Source organism: Nipponia nippon, unplaced genomic scaffold (assembly GCF_047370975.1).
Source record: "Nipponia nippon isolate SJK-2023a ecotype South Korea unplaced genomic scaffold, ASM4737097v1 scaffold_2, whole genome shotgun sequence".
NCBI lineage: Eukaryota > Metazoa > Chordata > Aves > Pelecaniformes > Threskiornithidae > Nipponia > Nipponia nippon.
This window is the reverse complement of record NW_028262336.1, coordinates 30,792,266-30,816,487: the sequence shown is the minus strand read 5'-3', so window position 1 is coordinate 30,816,487 and position 24,222 is coordinate 30,792,266. Positions and strand designations below refer to the sequence as shown.

The following is a 24,222-nucleotide window of genomic DNA, read 5'->3' as shown; positions in this document are numbered from 1 at the left end:
GTGATGAAATAGAACGCTAGAGCAGCCTGTCACAGATCTCCGGGAATCTGACCTTGGCCTCCAGACCGGCCTTCCCTTTGGCAACGCACAACGCTGGAGTGCCAGAGGAGGCAGCTTCTAGGTGAAGGTTATTCATGTAAAGAACATCCTCTCTGCCTAACAACGCATCTCTGTCAACTTACTTTTTTCTACAGAAATTACACACACACGCCTTAGTTGTGAGAAATGGCCCGTGCATTCCTTCGGTAGCATGGGGGAAATACGGAGATCCTCTGGAAACCACTGAATTTACGTTAGACTTGCAGGAGGTCATACTGCATTAATGTCATCTTTCACACCCATCGCTGTTTCTCCTGTTTCTACAAGAGCAAAAGCAAGACAAAAATATACGTTAAGACCTTTGTCCTGACGTTCTTCTCATATTGAAATGTCCACCTGGGTCTAGCTGATGGTAAAACAAAGCATCTTTTATTCTTCTGTTCATATGTAAGCATGGTTATTCTCTAACCTGCCACCTGGAAGTTTCTGGCCTTTTCTATAGAGAATAATTTTTCACCTGTACTTTGAACAGAGTTATTACCTTATAGAAAGAAGTATGACGTGTCTTTTGGCAATGTAAGTTATTTTTTCTTGTACCTTTTCTGCTTTTGAAAAAATGAGTCAAGTTTTATTTTTAATCACGCTTTTATTACCTTTTTCCAAAAACAAGCAAAAACCCCTCCAACAAATCACATCCTATACTGCTATATTTACACTGTAGACTTCTTAATCTCTTATGTAAATACACATATTCTGAAGTAATCTGTCTGTAGAAAAGAATGCTATTTTTAGCATTCTGATGATGGATAAATCTTCATTATCAATGTAATGCTCTAAGAGAAAAGAAAATCAATTTTCAGAGTTGTCAAATATCAAGATAAGCATACAGATTAAGTCTATTCAAGTTATTTGAAACAAAAAGAAACCTCAAATGTTACAGTAACTTAAAATAGTGTACTATACCACACACATAACATGGCCAAAACTCATTATTTTTGATGGACATTAGTTATCACAGTTGTTTTTCAAAGCAGGAATAAAAAATTTTTTAAAAAGTTTCAAACATGCTATTTGGAATATTCACTTCTTCTTGGCAATTAATTTATCTTCATAGTTGATTGGGATTATGCCACTGCATTCTTCTGTCTTTGATACAGGATGCTTTACAAAAGCACGTCTAATTACATCAATATCACGTCCTAAATGATCCATCATGGTCGATACAATCGAAGGTGGGCCCTCTAAGTCTATCAAAAAATACCTGCAATGAGAAACATACACACAATAAAAAAAAAAAAATACCTGTACTGCAACAACTTTAATTCAAGTAACTGTTCTGTGGGATTTCTTAAATGAAACTTTCTAATTATTTCTTACATTTTGGTACCAGAATTGTTTTAAATAAAAGCTCAGTATTATCTTGATTTCAAACAAGAAAAAATCAATTGAAGCAGGCTCAGCCTGAACTTTTCTTTGTTGTACAGCACTGCTTACCCAAGGAGATTAAAAGAGATCTTACTCTTCTTGTACCTATTCGATTGATTTCCACACCTTGATTTGAATAGTCTTAAAAAAAAAAAAAAAAAAAAAAGGTAGGGTGGCACATTCATTTCAGTTACAACACGCATTCTCCTTCTTCGAATTCACAGCATTGTTTCTTTGGGGTACAGATGCCAGTGTGAAACATCTCAAGCTTACATACATACAGGCACATTTCTTCCTGGAAAGTTCTGCTTTGGAGCTGAATGGAAATGAAAACAAACAGCAAAAGAAACCCAAGGAGATGGACTTATCCCAAATTAGGCACATCTCTAACGTGCACACGTCTTCAATTTTCAATCTGAGGGCGGAAGCCGAAGCCGCGTACAGGCAATGCCCCCTTGCGCAGCTGGCACCTGACAAGCATACTGCCGTGCTGACCTTGGCGGGACCGAAACGGTCTTACTTCCACACGTGCGCAGCGCGTATAAAATGCACAGCTCCAGGTAAGCACTTCGTGTCCACCACACAGCCATCTTTGACATCTATAAAGAAAAAGCCAACCGCCTACCTACGGGAAGGAGATCGTTGCTCCCCATTAATATCTCAGGTCACCAAGGTCACCTCTGCAATAAACTCCTTTGCTGAAGAACTGAACCTTCTTCATGAGCTCAGCTATGATTTTGCAAGAGGCTTTTAAAACTCCAGTACACCCAAACAAGCAAAAGAGGCCTACTGCACTTCACAAGCTGCATTTCAGACAAGGGACACAGCTGTGCACTGTGCATTAAGTTAATCTCAGATATGCCAATTCAGAACCCATCTCTTACCATGAGATGTACCTTAAATTCATTAGCAACATTATGTCTGTTGCTCCTGCAAGTTATGAGCGACCTAGTGCCAGCCACCATACTAATGCAAAAAGTGAGTGAGCCATGTCACTGGCCATCCTTCCTCCCTTGAAATGCCATGAATGAACCAGCATTGTCGATGGAGCTGTAACCAGAACACTTTTTAATCACTTTGTCTGCATTTTGGATGGCACTAACTATAGTACAGCAACAAGACACCGCAACTGTCTCAGAAATCCTACTGAAGAGAACTAAGCACTCACCTCATTTCCAAGACTAGCAGTAATTTAAAGGCTAAATGTACAGCACAGCACTTCCCACCTAGCTATTTCATTTTAATCTTTATGCATCCTCTTATTAAAGCTCCCCTTTCCTCCTAGTCCACTCAAGCACACCTCCCCATGAAGCATCGGTATAACCTGAAAGCAATGTCCCTTAAATGAAGTCATATTACCCAAGCAGGAACAAGCGTCCCAGTTTGATTTAAAAAACTGTACCTAACAGAGAGGAATTCGTTCTGCAAGAGGAATGGATTCTTACTAAGTCAACTACAGCGGGAACATCACACTTCACAGTCCACCTTCATAAGGGTAACCTTGAACGGTCATTCCCCAAGACCAGAAGCTGAACTCAGAGCCTGAACAGGAAATACGGGAGGATGGGGTCACGAACAACAGACGCTCGTGTTCTTCATCCTGCATGGCGTTCGGTTTCATCCAACTAAATGTGTTACTTCAAAAACATTACCCGTAGAGCAGACCCGTCGGGCCAGAAATGACTCAAGCAGCGTGTGCTGGATTACTGCACAGGGGTGGAACCCACCTGTGGAAAACACAGTGAAGAAACTTCTCCTTAGCCAGACATCCTAACCCTGAAAATCTTAATAGCCACAATCCAGCTCTGAAATCTTTTTTAGAAAGACTAGACTGAAGCACTGAATTCTCGTATGTGAGGGGTCTGATGGAAAAAAATCTCCCTGCAGTCTGTACTGAAGCAACGAGTCCTCCAGAAGAGATGCCCAGCTGGTGCGGGCTGTGGCCGAGCGTCACTGAAGCCAAGGGACCAGTGCCAGGTCACGTCAGCGAAGGTGCTGCTCCTCCGACTGCAGCGGGGCTACCGAGAGCTACAGGAATAACTTGCCTCAAAAAGGATTTGGAGGAACTCTGGTGGGCTCAGTCCTCCTCACAAATCCTCACAGGCTTCAATGGGAACAGGATTTGGCTTAATATATTTGGAAAACTGAACTGCCTGCCATTTTCTGGTCTCCAGAATTAAAGAGATGTCACCCGGTTAAAAGTTTTAAGCAGAGAAACAGTTTTTAAGCTTGGACAACTTGTTAGAAATACCGCACAGCAACATCTGAGGGACGCACACCCCTTAAAAAGGGGAAGTCGTATTTTCTGTTAAAGCCATTAAAAGCCACTGGTAAATTTACCAGATGACACTTAACTCTTCTCCTTGGCAAAAAGCCTTCCAAATCCTCTCACAGTTGCAACTAACAGAAAGGAGGATGGGGGGAGAAATTCTAGCCGGTGATCCACCACCATCACTTTCATGCCCCCTTCCCTTAGCAAGACCATTCGTTCGTATCGCAAACCGTGCTCCTTGCCGCACCATTTTAGCCCCACCATTTCTCCAGAATTTAATTTCATTTCTGCTTGCAAGTTGTATGCTGCTTTTCATTGTGTTCCTAAAACGGCAATACGTTTTTTTTTTTTTTTTTTCTCCAAAGGCTGCTTTGCAACTTTGTGCTTTCTCTCACATTAGCAAAGGGTGGAAATTTCCACTGACGCACTGTTGATAACTGAAGGAGAAGGGGGGGATGGGAGGATGAGCTGTTACAGCATATCTTTATGACTCCTTGCAGAATAGGTATTTTATCTGAGGATACAAAACTGCAGTAACTGGGGACAATGCGAGTTTTTAAAAACAACCACCACTCTTCAACGTTAACAAGCAACGATTGCCTTCCTCTGCCAAAAAAGAGAGAAGGAAAAGAGGGTGAGCGTAAAAAAAATATTATTTCTTCATTAAAGAGAAGAAACTACCAGCTACAAAAGCAATAACCAAACACAATTGACAATGCAATCCCTGAGGAGATCTGGAACCCTTTCCCCCCAGATATACACATTTAAATCAGCTGTCACGAGGCCATGGGTTTTTTTTAACCCAGCCTCAATAAGGCATGCAGCAACCTTAATTTCAGGCAGTGATCTATGACCCGATACACACCGCCGTAGCTACTGTTTGTGTAGTAAACAAAACCAAATCCCAGTGAGACTTAAAGACAGGGAAAAATACAGGAATGCAGGAGGGAAACCACCTCATCATTGCAAGCAAAAATGCAAAAGCATTTAGGCTCTCTAGGAGTCAGCCGAGTCATCACGGGAGAAATGCAGGAAAATTCCACTGATTCACTACAAGACCACAGTTATTTTTGTCATCCTGCTCGACTGTAAATAGAAGGATGATTTAAATACAGGAGAGCAGACTGAAACATATTACAACAATGCATTAACTGAAAAAAAGAATTAAAAAAAATCATATTATCTCAAACAAAGGAGAATATGCCTTTGCATATGGGGGGGGGGGAGAAAAAAGCGAGGTTTCATTTATTCTTTTTAACATCTTCAAGGCAGAAATTGTTTGAACCTTGAGTCCTAAGGATACTCAAATATTTTGCTTCCAAGTGGACAGTATAGAACTACAAAGAACACTGAAAAGCACCTGGATCACAACTCACTTTTGAATCCTCCTAGAATACAACTCTGTCAGCCTGGCGAGCCAAGGGAAAAGCACACGTACGGTGGACTTGGAAGAGGCTGTGTGGTCCCGTGGTTGTGCCCAGAAAAATGTCTGTATGCTTAAATTTCTCCTTTACATAGCGGCAGTAAGTCTGTGTAAGCTTCCCCAGCGGGGAGGTGGAAGATAAAAAGGAAAGAAGATGTTCTGACAAACAGGTAGAGGTGAAGCATCGAACAGGGAAACAGGAAAACGCCTGGAGGAAAGCAAGCTGTGGCACTCGCGTGAGAGCAGCTGGACATTTGTTCTCATTAAGGTAATCCTATAAAAATGAAATTGTGTTGCTACCTGAATGATGACTTCATCTTTGGGACCACTGCATTGCTCTGAAGAGAGAGAGTTTGCTTTTCTTCTGAACTCTGGTGGTAGCTACCCTTCCTTAGCAGCGCAGGCAGGCAAGTTCATGCTCATAAGGATTATCATTTTGTAGCTGGAAGGACTAGTACCTGTGTTACTTTTAGCTTTTAAAAAACAGGTATGGAATAGATGGACATCCCTTGAAAATCACAAGGACAGCAACTGGGAAGGACCAGATCAAAACCAAAAGATGGTATCTTAGTAACTAGACTGTGCCACAGCAATGACGCAAATAATCCATAATGAGCAGTACTTTGGGGAAAAATACATTTTACCATCCAGAGTCTTCAGAAATTTCATTTGCCAAATTCTATACATAGACGCCTGTTATTAAGCTAATTAAATAATGGAAAGACATTTTGCAGCACTGCAGAAAAATATAAAAAATACTGTTAAACTGCAAAAGAGAAACCAGCCTGACATATTTGGAGTATCTGAAAAGTCCTGCTCACTGGGCAGCATTTGAAAAGTTTGCAAAGTTGTTATAAGCAGGGCTGAAGTGACTAAGAGGGTATTAATTCTACTTGTGTCACTTCTCTGCCTTCCGTATAATTCACAGCTTAAAATCCACCAAAATGGTGACTGATTCCCATCCCACCAAGCCCACTATTTAAGAGTGGCCATCACATTTAATCAATGTGCTTGCACAAGGATGCTACAGAATTTAGCGCATCAGAAAATGACACTGGCGTCTCAACGTCACCAATTACTGCACCATGCCATTTCTTCTGAAAAGCACCGAAGTTGCAAATTGCACTCCCACAGATAAGGTGAAGGAAAAAAAAAAAAACCAAAAAACATTTTGGGGCTCTGATACCTGAGGCACATGCACACATGCATGTGGACAAAAGCATTTTAAGGAAAAGTAATGGTTCAACTCATCAATGAAGAAAGCCCCATCTAGTGGAAGAAGACAATCAATTTAGCAGAAAATACTACAAACTTAATACTCAAATATTCAAACTGGTTTTGTTCTCATCCAAGTGCATTACAGACCCAGAACTCCTTTTTGCTGCAACAGATCAAGATGTTCTAAAATCTGAACAGAAACAAACAACACAGGTTGTGCATTAGCTATAAATTTAGTTTGGTGGTATTAAGAAAGGAAAGCTTGTTGTCTCTTTCATCTGTTTTTCTTTGCAACCTCTTTCATCTGTTTCTCCTTCCTCCTCTTTGGTCTTCAATAGTCATGAAAATCATCAAGACAGTCCACCTGAGTGAAGCTAAACACGTCGGTACAGTTATCTGCAGGATGAAGTCCTTTAACTATGCAATAGTTTGTATTTTACTAGGGGGTGGGGAGAAGAGAAGGGTTGTTAAAACTTGTAAACGTTCCAGAGAACAGTTGTGATGGGTAACTATTATTTTACTCTTAGAAATAAAGTAAATAAAATTGTATCCAGACAGCGTGGGTTATTGGAAGACACTTCAGCATCTCTTGTCCACGTGGACTACTATTCTGCCACAAGCTGCTTGTTTAAAAATAAGTTTTGTAAGTACAGTACCTAAGCTCAGATACTTTATGGAAGAGAAGTTTGAACATGTAACTGTATAATTTACATAGATGTGTTTCCAAAATATTCAGATCCCTTAAACAACATGATGCTCAGTTACTGAAATACTTTTCTTAATAACTATTTCTTGTGCATTGGGCCACCGAGTCACCGAGAAACGGGAGAGTCGTGCCCCCTTTCCTGAGCAGGCGCTTTGGCAAAGCAACGTTACGTCATGCACCACATAATGAAGACAAAACACAAGGTGCTCCCGCAGGGGGACCAACCACTTCAGACCCTAAACCACCCAGAGGAGGTGGGAGTGATTTGTGGGAAGGCCAGGACAGCCTCCAAGCCTTCCCCGCCGTAGCAGAGGGGAAACTGGTACTGAAGTTTGGTGCTCCTAGCTCCTGGGGCGTAAACACAGCACTGCAGGGCCTGGAAGCCAAGTTGAGTTCATCATGCTGCGTCCTTGGGACAGGACCGCCTTGCCTTGCCATCTTCCCCCATCACACAAACAAGTTCACAGCACAACTAACATTGCAACCTGGATTTTCTGTCTCCTGATCCCATCTGTATATACCCTGTGCTCCTCAGCGGACCTTGGCAATCACCAGGGTCCCTGCACACCTCCTACAGAAAATTCCCCATGCACATGTTAAGATAAGCTCCCAAAATACAATTCAGCAAGAACAAAAGTAAGACCTGAGGAGTTTGCTATTTCAGAGAACAAGTGGGTTGATGAGATAACTAGGAATGAACAGCAAAACAAAAAGATTAAGAGACAAGCAAGCAAATAACAAAAGAAAATTGCCATCTTTTCAAAATCAGATTTGAAAGGGGAAAAAAAAACAAGGCAATGAAAAACTGGCAAATAGAACATGGAAATTGTTATGAATAATCAGAATTACACACAGTTTCACTGGAGAACTCACAAATAGAGTAAATGAAATAATAAAAATGTGGGGAGAAAGGTCTCAAAACATTACTGTGTTACAGGTAGATTTAATAGGGGAAAGCACACACATCCACAAAACAAAGTGGAAGGGAAAAGCCACAGCGCTCTACTGATTTACAAAACTGTACCAAATCTGAGCACTGACCAGGCTGATGTATGTCATCTTTTCTACAACAGAGATAACAAAAATAAGAATGGAAGCGACATTTGGGGGGGAAATAAAATCACTAACAACAAATCTCTAGGGGACAGCAAGATACCCAGTATTCAAAACCCAGTTACACCTGGCCACTTTCTTCTCCCCAAAGCCCCTGTTGTAGCTCCTTCCAGTTTAATAGATTCCTGGTCTGCAAAAAGTTTGAGCCATTACCTTCCCAAAGGAGCGTCTGAATCTTATTTTTTTAAAAGATCTGTTTTGCAGCCACCCTTGCACCATCTCCCCTAAAGTAAAAAATATACTACATACCAACCACGTCCCCCAAACCACCTCCTTTATCTGATGCCCTGAAGCATGAAGTGTCACAAGCATATGATTAAGGCATAGCCTGGCAAGGCCAAAGAAAACAGGTATGCCACAAAGTGCAAACCCACAGACTGTGCTACTGAGATCTATCATTTTACAAGCAGTTGCAAGATTCTCCAGTTTAGCACTGACCAAATATGCAGCAATGGCTCTGCAATGTCATCACCCAACCCCAGTCTGGACCCTTTATTTGAAAGCTGCTTTGAGGGATTCAATGCTTCTGTATCATCTTAAACAGTCAACAAATCCAGAGTTTAACATTCCCTGAATTCAAATACTAGTACACACCTTATTTAAATCAGTTCACCTTTGTTTGTTCCAGAAATAAGCACCTCCTGACACGTGTAATACAATGTTAAAAAAAATGCACTGTGTTCAAAGCAATTTAAATACAACTTATTAAAAATTATAAACAAGCAGTAACTAGTAGAACAAATATTTGGCACAAATCTATTGCCTATTAGGAGATAAAGTTGGGAATCCTTATTTACATTCTTCCACTGTTTTTTCAGAGGCATGGTGGCCACAGGCAAGTCACTCAGGCTCAATGCCTCAACTAAATTTACATACCTAACCCACACTGGAACCAATGTGTCCTTGTCACATTTTATTCATCTGTAAGGTGAATAGTATTTGTTACAATTTTGTGAGATGTTACTTGAATCACGCTCTTAAAATACTTTAAAAAGAAAATATTAATGTTCTACTATGGCAATTAATACCATAAATGTGAATTAGTAGCTAATTCAACTTCAGTTTAAAATATCAGTAAACCAGTGATTTAAAAGTTTGATTCTTCAGACATATCTACAGAGCTCCTGAAACATACTATTTTCATAATTACTTAAATGCAAATGCTGTCAATATTAGGTCTCTCTCTCTCTCAAAAAAAAAAAAAAAAAAAAGGTGTTTTCTGCCAAAAGAGATGCATTTAAGAGAAAGACCTAAATTTGTTTTAATATACCCTCAATGCACATGCACCACCTGCTCAGTGAATATAATTTCCTGAGAAGAAACAAGTCAATTATATGTATGATCTGAGGTCTTCAAAGCTGCCTGGGAGAGTAAAACTGCTCATTCCCGTGACAGCTGTGGGCCACAATTCCCTATGGCAGGCTTTGAAAAATCTCAGCTTTACAGATCAATTGGCAGTAAAATTCTCATTCTCTGTGAAGTCTCCTGTATATTCTTAAATTTGTAATGTGCCTGTAATGCAGTATATCCGAGACAGATGATGCCAAAGCACTACAGAACTCAGAGGGGGGAAAAGCGCTTTATTAAGGAGACAACTATCCTCCCTATTCACCTATGAGTATGTGTTTTCCAGTTTAATTCTTTACTGTTCACTAAAGACACTACCAAAACCTGGCTAAGTCCAGCAGTAGCGTTGCCGTGCACATCGCGCTTATGTGTCCTTTTGCTGTCAATCGCTCAGTTTTATGATATGCTGTATATAAAGACTTGAATTGCAGTTAAAAACGGAATTAACTAAATGAAGAAAACGTACAGCAAAAGCCTGGGAGAAGGATGACTACTAGGCGTGCCACAGAGCAAGTCTCAGTTGACCTGCAAATAGCTGGTGCTGCCTTACTGATGGCCCTTGATTTGAGGTTAAGAGACACAGCCTGGATAGCACTGGTTGTTTTATAAGGGAGCAAAGCTAGGCTCACTATGCTGGTGAGGACGATCGTTTTGGTCTGTTTTTCAGGCAAACACCCCATGCAGGTGGGGGGGATTCCATGCCATTCTGAGTGACAGGAAAATGGTTTGTGCAGCGGTCACTAGGACAAGGGCTGTCTCTAAGAGATATGCTATTGTATTGCACTAATTTTAATATAATTTGTTGCTACGAATATTGTGTTCCACTAATTTTCATATGATTCACCAGCCAGGAGGTCCAAGAAAGTAATGGGTTCAGCGTACATCCTAAGTCTCCAACCATCTACGTACTAATGGAAAATAAACTAGCTGAAGCTCTGCTAAGAATCACAAAACTAAAATAAAATACAACTAAATTTTAAAAAGCAAACAAACAAAAAAAAACACAAAATGAAAAGCTTTGAAAGATTCAACACTCTCCCCCGCCACAGACACACAGTATCATTTGCACTCTCACAGAAGCCCCTTCAGTTACTTCAGAAAAAGCCCAGACTAAGGAAAAGGTGACACACTCTGTACTACCTAATACACCACTCTGTACCAACTTGCTAAGAAAGGGAACATAGACAGAATTAAAAATTGGCTATGAAGGAGAAAAGATCTTAGGATTTCTTAGTAAGTACAGGTGTATATTCAGCTTAGTGAGATGTCTTGAAAAGCCTTTTTGTTCTTTTTACCTTTGTCCTGTTAAAAAAAAAAAAAAAAACACCTTTTAACAGATGCTGTAAAGTAGAACTGACTGATTTTATAAGGTGGATCAAGAAGTGACTTTTCACTTCCTATTCCTAGATTATGTTTAACATCCTGAGTAACAGCTTCTCCAGACCACATAAAATATTGGATGGTATACCAGGAATCCACCATACCCGTACACTGAACTGCAACCTCCCCAGCAAAATCTACAGAAATACAATTCTCCCACATTACCAGGTACTGAAACTGCCTGCTGCTTCCCCTTGTAATATCTCCTGCCTCCTGTATTTGAGTTCTCCAATTAAAAGCACACAAACCAACTATTTCCTGTCGCACCCTCTCTCAATCGCTTCTCCCTTTCAAGAAGCCAAGCAATTTAGGGGAGGGAATTGTCATACTCAAATACAGAGGATCCAAATCCAGGGCAAGCAGAATGACTGCTAAGTATTTAGAGACACTTGACCTGGGAGGTGGAGGAGGAGAAGCGATGGTGACATTCATCTGATGGCTTCCTGCCCGTGTTTCAGGACACAATTGCAATTATTTGCTACTAAAATCTTGCCTCATTCGGAACACAAAATATGTCTGCTCTAAGAACTCTGCAAAGAAGAGGGTTATAATCTACACATCCCCTCATCATGCTTATTAAGCAGGTAATCTGCTACAGTAGATGAGTTAAGCTAGTTTACATGTCTGAAAGATCCCCTGAAGAAATAACTTCTATTCATCTCTGCTACATAGTTCTTGTGATGTTGGTTACTGTCTTCTCCTGTCCTGGTTTCCCTGTTGAAGAATCCAAGACCTGATCTGCAGAAGTACTGCCACCCAAGCCAAGCTGAAACTGTCATCCGAAGCAGTGAATGTTAGAGAGTGCTAAGTACTCGGGGCGGGGGGGGGAGGGGGAATCTAGAAGCCAAAAGTCTCAACTTCAGCATCCAAAATTAGTGGAACTGAGTCCCTCTGCCTTAGCTCCCCACCTGTACAAGGAGAGTTAACACCAGCTCCTTGTTCTGCTGAAGCTGTCGGAAAAGACTTTAATGTTTATGAAATGCTTCTACTCCAACAGAAGCACGAGGTAATTAGTAATTCTGTCTTGAGACGAGGCTTTGATTAGCTCCCGTGCGTAGGCAACAAAACTTCATCCTAAAATGCAAAACTGGGAGGATCAAGCCATGTTTTGAAGGACACCACGGAGCACGAGCGCAAGACAGTCACGGCCACAACGCTGTTGCTTTCAGTTAAGTAACAGGCACGTGGTGGAGATTCCCTCCCTTACCCTTTCTGTCAGTCTGCTTTAACTGGCAGCTGTCACCTCTCCCACTTCGCAGAGAATGAAGAGGTCCTCAGAGGAGGGAGTGAAACTGTGAGTCACCCCCGGGGAGATGATCCAAGAAGGGCTTCGTGAAAGGTGCACCTCTGGAGTCACCTCGCCTTCCCTAGCGCCAAACGCCCCTCAAGGAAGATGGCAGGTAGGCAGGCTGGCCAACCATCCCATTACGCACAGTTGCATTACAGGGATTAGGAGGAGTGTGTTGCTAATTGTTATTTTGATTACCGCAGGCAGCCCCAGCGCAGTGCGGGTTGCCTAGCAACATTTCCCAGTCCTTGCGAGAGCCAGCATCCATTTCGGAGGTAGCCTCAAGGAGCAACAACACACTGGCGTAAGCAAGCAGGGGGTGCGATCCACAGCACCTTCCTCCTGCACTGCGGGGGAAGCCCGACATCTGAGGTGCCAGTTCACAGCTTCATTTACATTTACTTCCCAGAAACCACACGGTCATCTTTAACATCCTTAACAAAAATTGTATCAGAAGCACAAGCAAGTCTTACAGGGTACACATTTAAATTAACATTTAGTTCAGGTGCATTAGAGAAAAAGAGTCAATCCTGCCAATTAGCAACCAGCAGATTAAGTACAACTTTTATCAGTAAACAGCCTGACTGGCTTGGAAAATAGTTATGTAAAAACGACATAACAAAATAACATTGTGTATGTCGGGGAAAGTGGTTCTGCAGGCCTGGACTCAGGCTACTGGTAACACGATGACTAAACATCAACAAAAAGCCAACAGCACGCAGAATAAAAGACACAGACCACCTGAAGCAGAACGCACGCATGCACACACAGCCACACACAGCCTTACCGAGATCACAGACATTACAGGTGTACTCCCAAAAAGCACAAGGAAGAGCAAACAATGAGAGTTACAGATGTACATTTATAACGGAGCACTTAAAGGATTTTAAGGAAAAGCGCATCGTGCATACCCTCCTCTTCTGTGACGCTCCTTGTGCTTGGAGATTTTGTAAGGTAGAGACCTTTCTCCCAGGTTTTCTAGGTTCCTCACAACAGCTCCTCTCTCCATAAGAGCCTCAACAGTGCGCTTCAGCACAGCTGCAGTCTCAGGCTTTAAAAGAAAAAAAAAAGAGAGAAAGTAGGAAATGTACACAAATCTGGTTATTCTTATTATGCAATCAGAAGGGACACCTGTACTCGCACAGCTCGGCACTGGATGAGATCGTTCCATAACCCAGGAGGGCAAAGTGGAAGCAGAAGCAGACCTTTTCCTAAGGAAGAAAATTTTTAAGAACAAACAGCCTGTTCCTCTGTGAATTGTGGCAACAGCAAAGTTTTCACCGATTTCAAAGTCAGGCCCCAACAACACCAGAAAAAAGAAAATAGTTTATGGATTTAACTCACCTGGTATCACTTTGGCTGACCCTTGCACAGGTGTAAGTAAATATATGTGGCAAAGAGCAATTATGAATTGGCAAGTTTTAAGGTCCCTGGACCATCCATGCTCATGAATATTATTCACCACTATATTTAAAGTGAACGGGGCAGGGGGGAACACCAGTCCATGGCTTGCTACAGAGACAATTAGCACCACATTCCTTTCCCATGGTCATTTCAACTGCATGTGCGTAACAGATATTTGGACCCTTGGCTACATCACTGCACGTCTCATTACTTTTGCATAGCCGACGTCCAAGCCTTTTTAAGAGTTAAGGAACTGACGTGCAGTAATTAGTCTAACATGCAGAGATTTCACTCCTTAGAAAAACAAGTTTGAGGGACAGGCAGCCAAAAAACAGCAGGTAAAACAGATGCAACGTTTTCTTGCTCATTGCGTATCAGAGCTCTTCAGAGTGCTGAATCATTTTGGTAATGACACTCAACAATATCTATGAAAATGTTAATAAAGTACAAATTAGACTGTTTTGAAAACAACTGCAAACTTATACACTCAGCAACAAGAAGTACTTTAAGAAACAGATCTCCTCCAGAGAAAGGAAACTAAATGGATGCCCAACTGAACACAAACCAAACTGTATAGCTTTCTTCTGCATTCCTTGCAACATTTCACATGAAGATACATTCCCAAGTCTACTTGTCCAGTGAGACTGCAACAGCTGTAAATGGAAAAGTAATGAAAGAGCTGATTTTCAGCTTTATTCAGATTTCATTTTGTTAAATCAGACCACCATAATAATTCCACTGTCCCTTCTCAGCCAGAATAAAACTTCTGTAAGCCTTCAATCACCTTATGTATAAGATGACTAAAAGTTAGTTTCTTAAGTCTAAGGTAGAGATGTACAACTTGACTAAGAAAAAAGGTTGTGTAATGTCTATGTCCCGTAATGGAAATTGGTAGAAAAAGGTGGTACCAGAATCTCACAACATGCAGCGCAGCCCATGCTCCGGCACGTGAAATTTCTCTCTCATTTTCCTGAGGATACAAGGTGATATGAAAGAGCCTCCAAACACAGAGCAGAGACATTCAATGTATGACGTTTTGCAACGTTGACTGCTCTTTGAGACCCAAAGTACAGACGGCCTGAAACATTTTCTTGTTTCCATGGGCTTACTGCCCTGTGGCAGTCAAGAGTCAACCACGGACTCACACCTACTGCCCCTCACCATCAATGAGAAATTTTATCCCCCTCTCTCCAGCTGCATAAACTGGTTGGGAAATTTATTTTCAACACAAAGAGCCTAAACAGTTATAAGGTCAGCAAAGATGCCTGGACTTTTTTTCAACATATGTTTAGATTGTGTTGCAAAACAATTACAGGGACCAGACAAGTATGTTCACACATGAAGAATTGTTGCTACCTTGCCAAAATTCTTCAACACATTAAAACTATTGTTTCTCACAAGAAACAAATACTAAAGGTATCTCTTGTCACAGCGTGAAAAGTTAGGACGAAGGGATTAAGAGATCTTATGGATTATACTAAATTAATTTAAATCATATTTTAGCTCAAAATCAGGAATAACACTATTTTTCAGTTGACTTCGGATGGCTGTCTGCATTATCACTCAACTAGATTTTCAAGTAAGCACCTTTCATGCTTAGGATCTCCTTCCCCAAAATGTCTGCAGAACTAACTGGGTCTCCTTACAACGCTTTTTGGTCTTTGTGGTCTTTTGCCACGAAGCAAGCCATTCCCACAAATGTTACAGGAGTCTGAATTTCTGAAATTTCCAAAACTTGTTCGAGCTTACCTAGAACAAAACCAGTGTGTTCAAAATTTACAAAGGAGAGACTGACAGATGGACAGGCAGACTGCAATTACACAGCCCTTCACTAGAAAAATAGCATGAAACCAATTTTGTAAGATCACGCAGGCACTCACATATCAATGTTACAGCTGATGATGCTGACCGTGTTAATACTTTCATTCCCCCCTTTAAATCTATCTCATCTCTCAAATACTTCTGCATACGAGATTCAAATACTAGAGAGTATTGCATTAACACAAGGATATTCTTCCAAGACTGGATTCTTAGTCTTCTCTACATGCTCATATTTTGTGTTACTTTTCATCCTCTAATATGTCTGACAACTACCACCAAGCAGTCACATGCAGTCCTCTCTCTCTCCACAAACCCAAGGAAAAGGACAAGCAAATACTATCAGAGAAGAACTGGGAAGCAGCAGCTATGGCATGTTACTCCCTCAGTACTTTGAGCAGTACTCAAGGAGTAGGAAAGGTGACCGAAATCTGTTGGCTGAGCTGACAGGACTGAAGGTGAGGAACAGAATGAAGAAAAGCCAAGTAAGGAGATCAAGTAGTGTCTTCACAATAACGCCAGCAACTAGGACAGATCATAGAAGAAAATCTTATTCTGCCTTACACCCACGTGTTGTTTGCCATAGTAGAAAGTGTTCTTTCAAACTTCTGCTATTGGAGAAACATCAGTAACAGCCAGAGAAAGGTAGCAGCTCCGCTTTACTTGACCCTGTCCTCCACACTCCACAAATGCCAGAACACAAGGGGAGAGATGGGAGCAGAGGCTCTTTTCTTAAGGCTTTCCCCATGAGGAATTTCTACCCAAGCTCCTTATGGCTGTTTTAGCTCGACTTACATGGCACAAAGGCAGGAGAAGCTGGCTCAAACTCTAGACAGTTTTTATGCTGCTTCCATCAATGCAGGATCTCAGCATTCAAACCCATCTAAATCAGGAGCTACTGGTGAGATAGCCTCATTTGTTGTGAAGCAGCAGCTTCACACAGACAAGCCAAAAACTAGGGTAACAGAGCTACTGGTGATAGCCATAGTTTAATGCTGTAAGAACCATACCAGAAATGCGGCTTCAAGAAAGAAGAGAAAAACAAGAACAAGTGAGTTTGTGAAGCAGGCACCAAGGTACTCATTACTATCTAAAAGGTTCTGCCTTTTAAACAAGAATCTGACACTGACCATTAGGATTTTACTTACCCACATTAGTAAGGGAAACGAGCAGTTTTAAGAAAGAAAGGGCAGCTAACCTAACAGCTTTAATATTTTGTGCACTGCAGCACACCAGTAGTGCTTCCAACCCTAGGCTTGAAAATACGCTCTTGGAAAGCAATAGGATCTGCCATTCAAGTCTTCTCCCACTGTGCCTGCTGTGTGTGGTTAGGTTGCAGAAGCCTCCATGGTGCTCAGACAATTATCGCAGGAGAAATCTGTCAGGTCAGTGAATAAAAATACTGTTAAGTTTACTGTTCCTACTTGTCTCCCACTTGCATAAAAAATGCTGATCCATAAACAGCTCTGTTCAAGAGAGATTTTAATTGATTGAGACCTTTAGACAAACAGCTGTATGTCCAGTAGCAGAGTTGTCTGGCATACCCTTCTTAACAACCATACCCATTTAAGTTAAATGTTATTGGGTAAGCTTACTCCTCTACATCCCTCATACCCTCAATGACACACAAGCTTTTTGTCTCTTTTATACATGCCAACAGATCAGCACATTCCCCGAGAGGCTGCATGTCCAACATGATGTGCAGTTTCTAAACACAATGAAGCCTAAGATCAAGTCCCATGTATTTAAAAACAAAACAAAACAAAAAGAACAAGAAAAGAAAGCCACAGATTTCTACATTAAGGATTGTAAAATATTACGCGTTTTTGCAACCTCCCCACTTGTGGACATACTTTGAAAACATAAACTAATTGTTGGTTTTGAAAGCTTGTCACTGTAATCCCTCTCATTCTTCCTCTCCAAAAAAGATCATGGTTTATCATAGCTTGCCTAAAGCCATCAACCAAACTATATATAGGCTAGCCTTTGCTAACCATAATATCCACAGACACAGGTTCCTTGGTTTGCTTCAGAGCCAGACCAGTTGAGGACATAGGAAATGGTATTGCCTGGCTCCCAACCCAGGAGCCACAACATTTTTTCCTGAACAGCCAGCACTAATTCCAGTACCACAGATGTGGGGAAGCAAAGATGGGGGAGAGAAAAGGAGCAAATGGAAGCCAGTGCCAGGATATCCATGCCAGAGAGCACGAAGCGCTAGCAAGAGCGCGTAAGCCCTGGTATGTAATTCCAGCTCTGGTTCCCCCTCCTGCATACATAGTCAAGCCAGAGGCCTTGCAACTGCCTTCACCCTTAGTGAACTTGGTGAACTTTGCTAGTGAACTCAGTGAACTTTGCTAGTGAACTTGGTTCACTATCATTTGGCCATGAGTAGTGACCTTGTTCTTCAGAAAGGTACAGCCCTACGGACTCAACCAAGCCATGGAAGGAAAAGAAGAGAGGTCACTGCAGACTGTCCAAGGGCTTTTCCTCAGAAAAATGCCCCTGGAAGAAGTAATTGAAGGACTGTTGTCTACAGATCAAAATTCCCCACTCCTCTACCCCCACATTTTTTAAACTTACAGCCACCCAGAAGAAACATGTTAACCAGCAGATCAACCCTGTATCTGCCAGGCAAAATGCTCACAACGGAGGTACGTTACAACACATACTTTCTGTGTATCGTTGGCTTTCTCCACAGATGAGGATTGCTGCAGCCACGTTTCCCAGGCGGCTGCACTGCCAGGGAGACCCCACGCAGCTGCTGCCGATGCCGCAGGAACTACGCACATCAAGATCACCGGGCACCTTTCCACAAAGGCTCCAGTTCAGTTTATTTAAAACTCCACCATTCCCATGAAGTTATACATAGCCCCAGGTGTCAGGCAAGCCACAGCTGAACGCCATGCCCTAAGTACTTCCTTCATACCTCTGGCTTCTACCCTTCCCCTCGCCAGTCTTTCAGCTTAGCGTAACCATCACCCAAGCGAGCAGAAAGCTGTTTAACGCACAGCCTTCTTCAGCATCTCACCAGACCGCGCACATGGAAATGGATGGGGGTGCACCATCAATTACCGCCCAGGATCAAAGCCACAAACGCACAGTAATAACCAGCAAGTACTGCAACACAGCACCAAAAATCTCTTTTTGAGGGCAAGTTCTATACCACCATGAATAAAAACTATAGCATGGTTTTTATCAGTTATACAGAACTCACATGGCAACCAGCAAATGTATTAAAAATACATGAACAGAAAAAAAATAAAAAATGGGGAATACTCTGATGGCAAAGTATCTTCTGTTCTACTGGAGGCCAAACAGACATGAGCTCAGTAGCCATGAAGCTGCAAAGAACAGCTTGGAGACAGACCAGAAACGTGGCAAGGCCTTGAACCAAAGCTTTTGTAATACTGATATCTTCTAAAAAACAAGGAGCCACCCACCCAATCCTAAAGGGAAGGACAACACTGTGGCTGGAACTAGAGCCATGTGAAAAGGACACTGAGCAACTGCTCAATTTTCCATCTCGTTAGCTGGCCAGAGGGAGCTCAAGAGAGGACAGAAAGTCAAAGGGATAGAAAAAACCAGAACTGGCTAAAAAAGAAGCCTTCTCAAGCCACCAAAGCTCCTCCAAAGAGTCTTTAGAGAGAGAAAAGGAAGCAGACACCAAATACTTAGTTTTACTGCTAGGACTGTACTCAAGTTCTTCTGGCCACTTTTTCAGTTCAATGGGAAGTATTTAAAGTCAGTGGGCACATCTCCTTAAATTATAAACAGAAAGAAATCCATCATAATTAGCTGGATTATCCCTTCAATGTAGTAATAGCAGGATAAATTTATGTCTTTTTTTGGTTGTTAAACAGTTACAAAAGGTTTTTCTGAGATTATTTACTAAGGTGGAAATCAAAGAATGCAAAATCTTTGTTTAGAAGAAAGCTGCAATTCAAAAGCAGCAAAACTAGGAGGAAAACATAACTCCTTACTGTCATTTACTACATAATAAAACACTAGAAACCTATTAGTGCAAATGATAAAAAAAAACACACATACATTTGTAAACTAGCCAAGATCAACACTGGCATAAGAAAGAAGAGCTTTGCAATGAGAAACAAGGGGAAGCTGGAGTCATTTAATTGTCACACCCTGTTTTAGTACACAAGACTACACAGCAAACAGATGAAAAAATATTCAGCAAATTAAGAATGGACAGCAAAGAAAAAATTAGTGTTAGTATTAGTAAAAACCATAGCCAGGCATACAACACAGCTAGTGGCAGGGTTGTTCTTTATCTGCTTAGGGAACAAACTCAAACTCCGGGCGCAAGATGCAAAGCTGCAATTACTATAAAAGCATAAACAACACAGAACAGCAGTCCTAAGTAGGGTACAACCACTGAAGGATATGTACTATTCAGAAAAGATCAAAATAAAGATAAAAGTGGTAGATCAAGCAAACAGAAGATGTGGGAGCCGTGCTGCACCCCTGCTAAAAATGGCCCGCACGTGACCGATGAGCGCAATCAGGATGTCCGGAAACTGAGCAACAAAAATGTGAGGACTCTGGACACCTGCCTGGAAGTTCAGACCCGGGCAGGGACAGGGAGGGATCGGTCTTGGGAAAGCTGGACATAGGACAGCGCTGGGTAGGGACAGAGGTTTCTCTAACTACGACGCTACAATTTTCCCAGTGCAGAATAAGGAACAAATGGGAGAAACCCAGGTGCTCCTGAACATGGTAACCATTTCGCATTCCCATCAAACGCTGATTGAACAAAAAGGCGTGATACTATTCTAGAAATGGATTTGGCAAATAGCGAGAAAGTTATAGCAGCCAAGTCACCAAAAATAAGTTCAGGGGAGTGATCAAAATTGACTCAATCTGAATTAAAAATAACACTCCATCCTCAAAACAGATCTTTAATTAGCATTTTAACGGGGTGTAAGCCAAGGAACTAGCAACTTCACCTGATGTGAATATGAAGCCCCAGGGACTTGGATGCAGAGAAAGCAGCAACTTTTAAAGTCAAAGTGATGCTAGTATCTCTTCTGTTCTGAAATCCACCTTTCCTCTTCAAAGAATCTAAATTCCACAATATATCTTTTTTTTTTTAACTCAACATTTAAGATCAAAGGAAATTATTAAAGAAACTGAACTAAAAACCAGCAATAAAGTACTCTATAAATACCAAGTCACAGTTAAATTAACACACCAGTCTCAACACTGAACTGAATTTAATTCATTTTAGAGAGTTGATACTTTTGATAATTTCTAAAAAGAACTCTACAAAGTGTCTTGTAAGTCTGAAGTAAACAGCAACCAAATCCTCCGTGATTCAGGGCCATCTCCCCTCTAACTCAGCCTTGTTTCCATCTCCATACACTGCGTGTATGGCTTCCCTAGTATTTTCTCTCGTCAACTTATTTTCTATTCACTCACATATTTAACACCAGCTTGGAAGACTTACAGACACTTACAGAAAGGGTCCAAAAGCGACGGCTGCTATTCCAAGGTAAGCTGAAGCCCATCATCCCCTCACCCCAAGTGTTCCGCAGGAAAAGGCTGCCTGAACGCAGAGCTAATTGCTCCTTCAGCTGCCTGGCACCTCCATTCGCCACCTTCTGTGCAAGTTGGGGAAGGGACACAAATCAAACCACCATCAGGCTGCTGCTGTTACCGTTTGCTTCCCTGGATGCTCCATGGACAAAGTCAGTGGTATTAAGAAGGAGAAGGGTTTCAGTGTGTTGGAAACGGTACACAGCGTGACCAGAGTTCACAACCCAAGCCACCTCTCTGCCGTGCACTACTGAGCCTGGTACTTTTCCCCGCAGGCAATAGCTCGCTCACGGCACACGTGCAGGCAGCTCTGAACCCACAGAGGTTCTTCCAGTGTAATTGCTCTGGGCACGTTCAGCATTTTTCGCATCAGCTTTCACACGTCTGTAATTGGGGGAAATCTGCGCGGCAGCAAAGGCAACAGGCACTGCATGGCTTCCAGAAGACAAACGCTAGTTTGGTTGAGAGTTGCAGCTGCAAAGGCCAAAACACAGTTAATTTTCACATTCTCTGGGCTGGAAGCATCCAGCCTCAGAGTGCCAGCAGCAGTCCAGTGTTGGGAGGAATACCTGCCACTGTCCAAAGCATCCGTTGTAGCAGACGGGTGTCAGGATATATTCCAGCCAAGTCCCCAACGCTCCGGACCTAGGGTGTACCACTAGCACCATCCAGACCAGTCTAAGCTACTGAAGAGCTCCCTTCTATGAGAGAAATCTTTTAAGGACTAGAGATCTGGTTCCTAACACGTAGCTGTTATAGCCATCACGCACACCCTTGCTGCCGTAGAAGAACAAAGAAAAGTCAGGACTACGAAAAAACTGAACATGGTTAGTAAAGAGCTTTCCAAAAAGAGCGCGAGGACCATAGCCATGATTTTTAAATCCTCACGCATTTGCAGAACAGTAACTATCTCTGGCTCTGAACCATAACTGCGTTTAGGGTGGAAGTTGCACTGTTTTGACCAACTGGTGTACACAACTGGAAGTGACCCTTGGCAATTTCTTGCTCGAATTCTCCTGTACGCTACAGCATATATACTGGGATACTCAAAGCTAACTTACAAAACTAGTTTCATGGTTCAGGTAAGTATTAAAAATAGTTGTTGACTAAGGGTTATCAGCATCACAACCATAAAGTCAAGTTGTCACCATATTTGTATCAGGCTTTGAACACCTCAAAAAAAAAACATCGAAAAAGAAAAATCACTATGTACAACCTGATTAAACGTGCTTGCTAGACACGCAGGAAGAAATCACAGACCTGAAACCTCCTGGCTGGTTCACTTTCCTGGCATGAGAACAAGCACAGGGCAAACTAGGACAGCCGCATCCAAGGAGGGATAGTTCACTTCAGAGCCAGCAGGCAAAGAGTACTCATTACCACCATCTCTTTGGGTTTTTCCAGTGAACCCTCAAAATAAACGCTGCTGCAGCATTTATTCAACCTGCCCACAACTTGCCTGGGCCAGGACTCCACACCCAAGGAAGCATTAAAGTCTCAGACATGAGTAAACTGGGGACTGACAGTCTTTGCTAACTAATACAACTGGAACCAGCTGGCGTCAAAGAGGCATCTTGAGCCTCTTTTAAAATCAATGAAATGGAAAGCTGCTCACTGAATAGAGAATCACTTAATAAACTAATTAGATAACCAATTAATTAACAGCTAACTAATAAAAACACAGGAGTCCCACTCCCTCCTGGAAACCACAAATCCAAACCAAGTCTGTAGGCTGGAAGCTCTGCTTGTTTTTCATCCTAAATCCAAAGTTTCCTCTCCAAGTATGGTTTGTACCCATTCCTTCAACCAACCAGCAGCTTCCACTTTTCTTTTAAAACACAGCAGCAAAAGAAGTGAATACCAAGAACAATTTTGATGAATGCAGCATTTCCTCTGCAGCTGAAAATCTGGCTTTAATGTCCTTCCCACAATTTTTGCCAACATACCCATCTCTAGAAGATGCCAACATCCCATCTGTAAAAGGACATCTTCATCCGCAATCCACAGGTGATTAACTACCAGGCCTGCCCCCATCCTTGCTGAACCGTCACCACTGGACAACGAAGAGGTCATGATTCAGACTGCGCTTTCCATGGCTATTAGTTCAAATACGTCCTTATGGGGGAGGAATGAGGGGGAGAAGGAAGTGGAAGACTCACATTTGGTCTCTGCTTTCAGAACTGTGTTGGTGTTTTAATCTTTTTCAAATAAAAATCACGAGAAGGTATCCTTCCCTCCCCAAAGGCAACTATCTAAGCATTGATGACCACAAGCTGCAAGTGCTTCCTACAAGGGAGAAGACAGCACCACATGCGTCATTCTCAGAGCGTGACTGCTGGCACGGGCTCCTTGGAGGACTTGGGCACCAGGACTGACTACTAGATTGGAGTCAGAAACGAACACAAGACAGACACCAAGGCATCCAGGCTGGGGCAGTCCCAGAGGGATACCGAAGCAGAACTGGAGGTATTTAAGGACACTTCAGAATCAAGTAAGAAGGTGCCTGTCCCACTCAAAAATTGGTTAAGCAGCAGCTGAACAGGGCATTTAAAGAAGAAAAAAAAGAAAAAGAAAAAAAAAAAAAAACACAACAACGAAATTTTGCACAATATCCAACAAGGCTGCTCTGCTGAATGAGGATTCACCCGTCTTTTGTTTTGCACACAAGCTGCTGCTCTGCAGGGTGCTTCAGGCGGCCAGCCTTGCCCTGCCAGCATCCTGAGCTTCAGGTCATGGAAAGACCAGTCCAGCCCCACCTCCCCGCAACGTGAATCGGCATTAAGTTTTGCAGCAGCCAAACTCCAGAACCAAGTTTTGGATCCTTAATTTCTTGTTGCACTTTTAAAGAATCTAGTTTGGGGGTTTCTTTCCACTTCTCTAATCAAATGCCCATGCCAGGTTTAAAGAGGTCTGCCTTTTAATAATGGGGGCAAAACGAGAAGTATCTTTCTATATAGGGATGCAATACTTCCTACAAGTAAGATTATGTATGACGTAATTATGGACGAGTTCTCCAAAATAGTTTCACAAATATCTATTCTGTTTTGTGGATTTTTTTTTTTCTCTATTTTTATTGAAACTTTGTACAGAAGTTTTAAACATTTCCATACAATACTTTTAGACAGGACAAAATGCCATGGTAAAGGAATGTAAACTGCAAGAAACACAGTCTGAAGTATCCAAATACTCTCTAATAAGAGTTTTAGTTTGAAGACTAATGCAGTAGGCAAAATAAT

At 41.9% G+C, this 24,222-nt stretch overlaps 1 protein-coding gene across 2 annotated transcripts in view; it reads right to left on the bottom strand.

Annotated features, from left to right (window-relative positions):
• Positions 1-665: 665 nt before the first annotated feature.
• MRPS6 (mitochondrial ribosomal protein S6) overlaps positions 666-24,222 on the bottom strand; it is a 46,457-nt gene continuing 22,900 nt past the window's right edge. For both annotated transcript variants that reach the window (XM_087759316.1, XM_087759318.1), the window contains exons 2-3: positions 13,123-13,262; positions 666-1,300 (exon numbers count right to left, since the gene is read on the bottom strand). In XM_087759316.1, the coding sequence (XP_087615442.1) occupies positions 1,120-1,300; positions 13,123-13,262 (321 nt within the window). In that variant the 3' untranslated portion in view covers positions 666-1,119. The remainder of the gene's footprint in view (positions 1,301-13,122; positions 13,263-24,222) is intronic.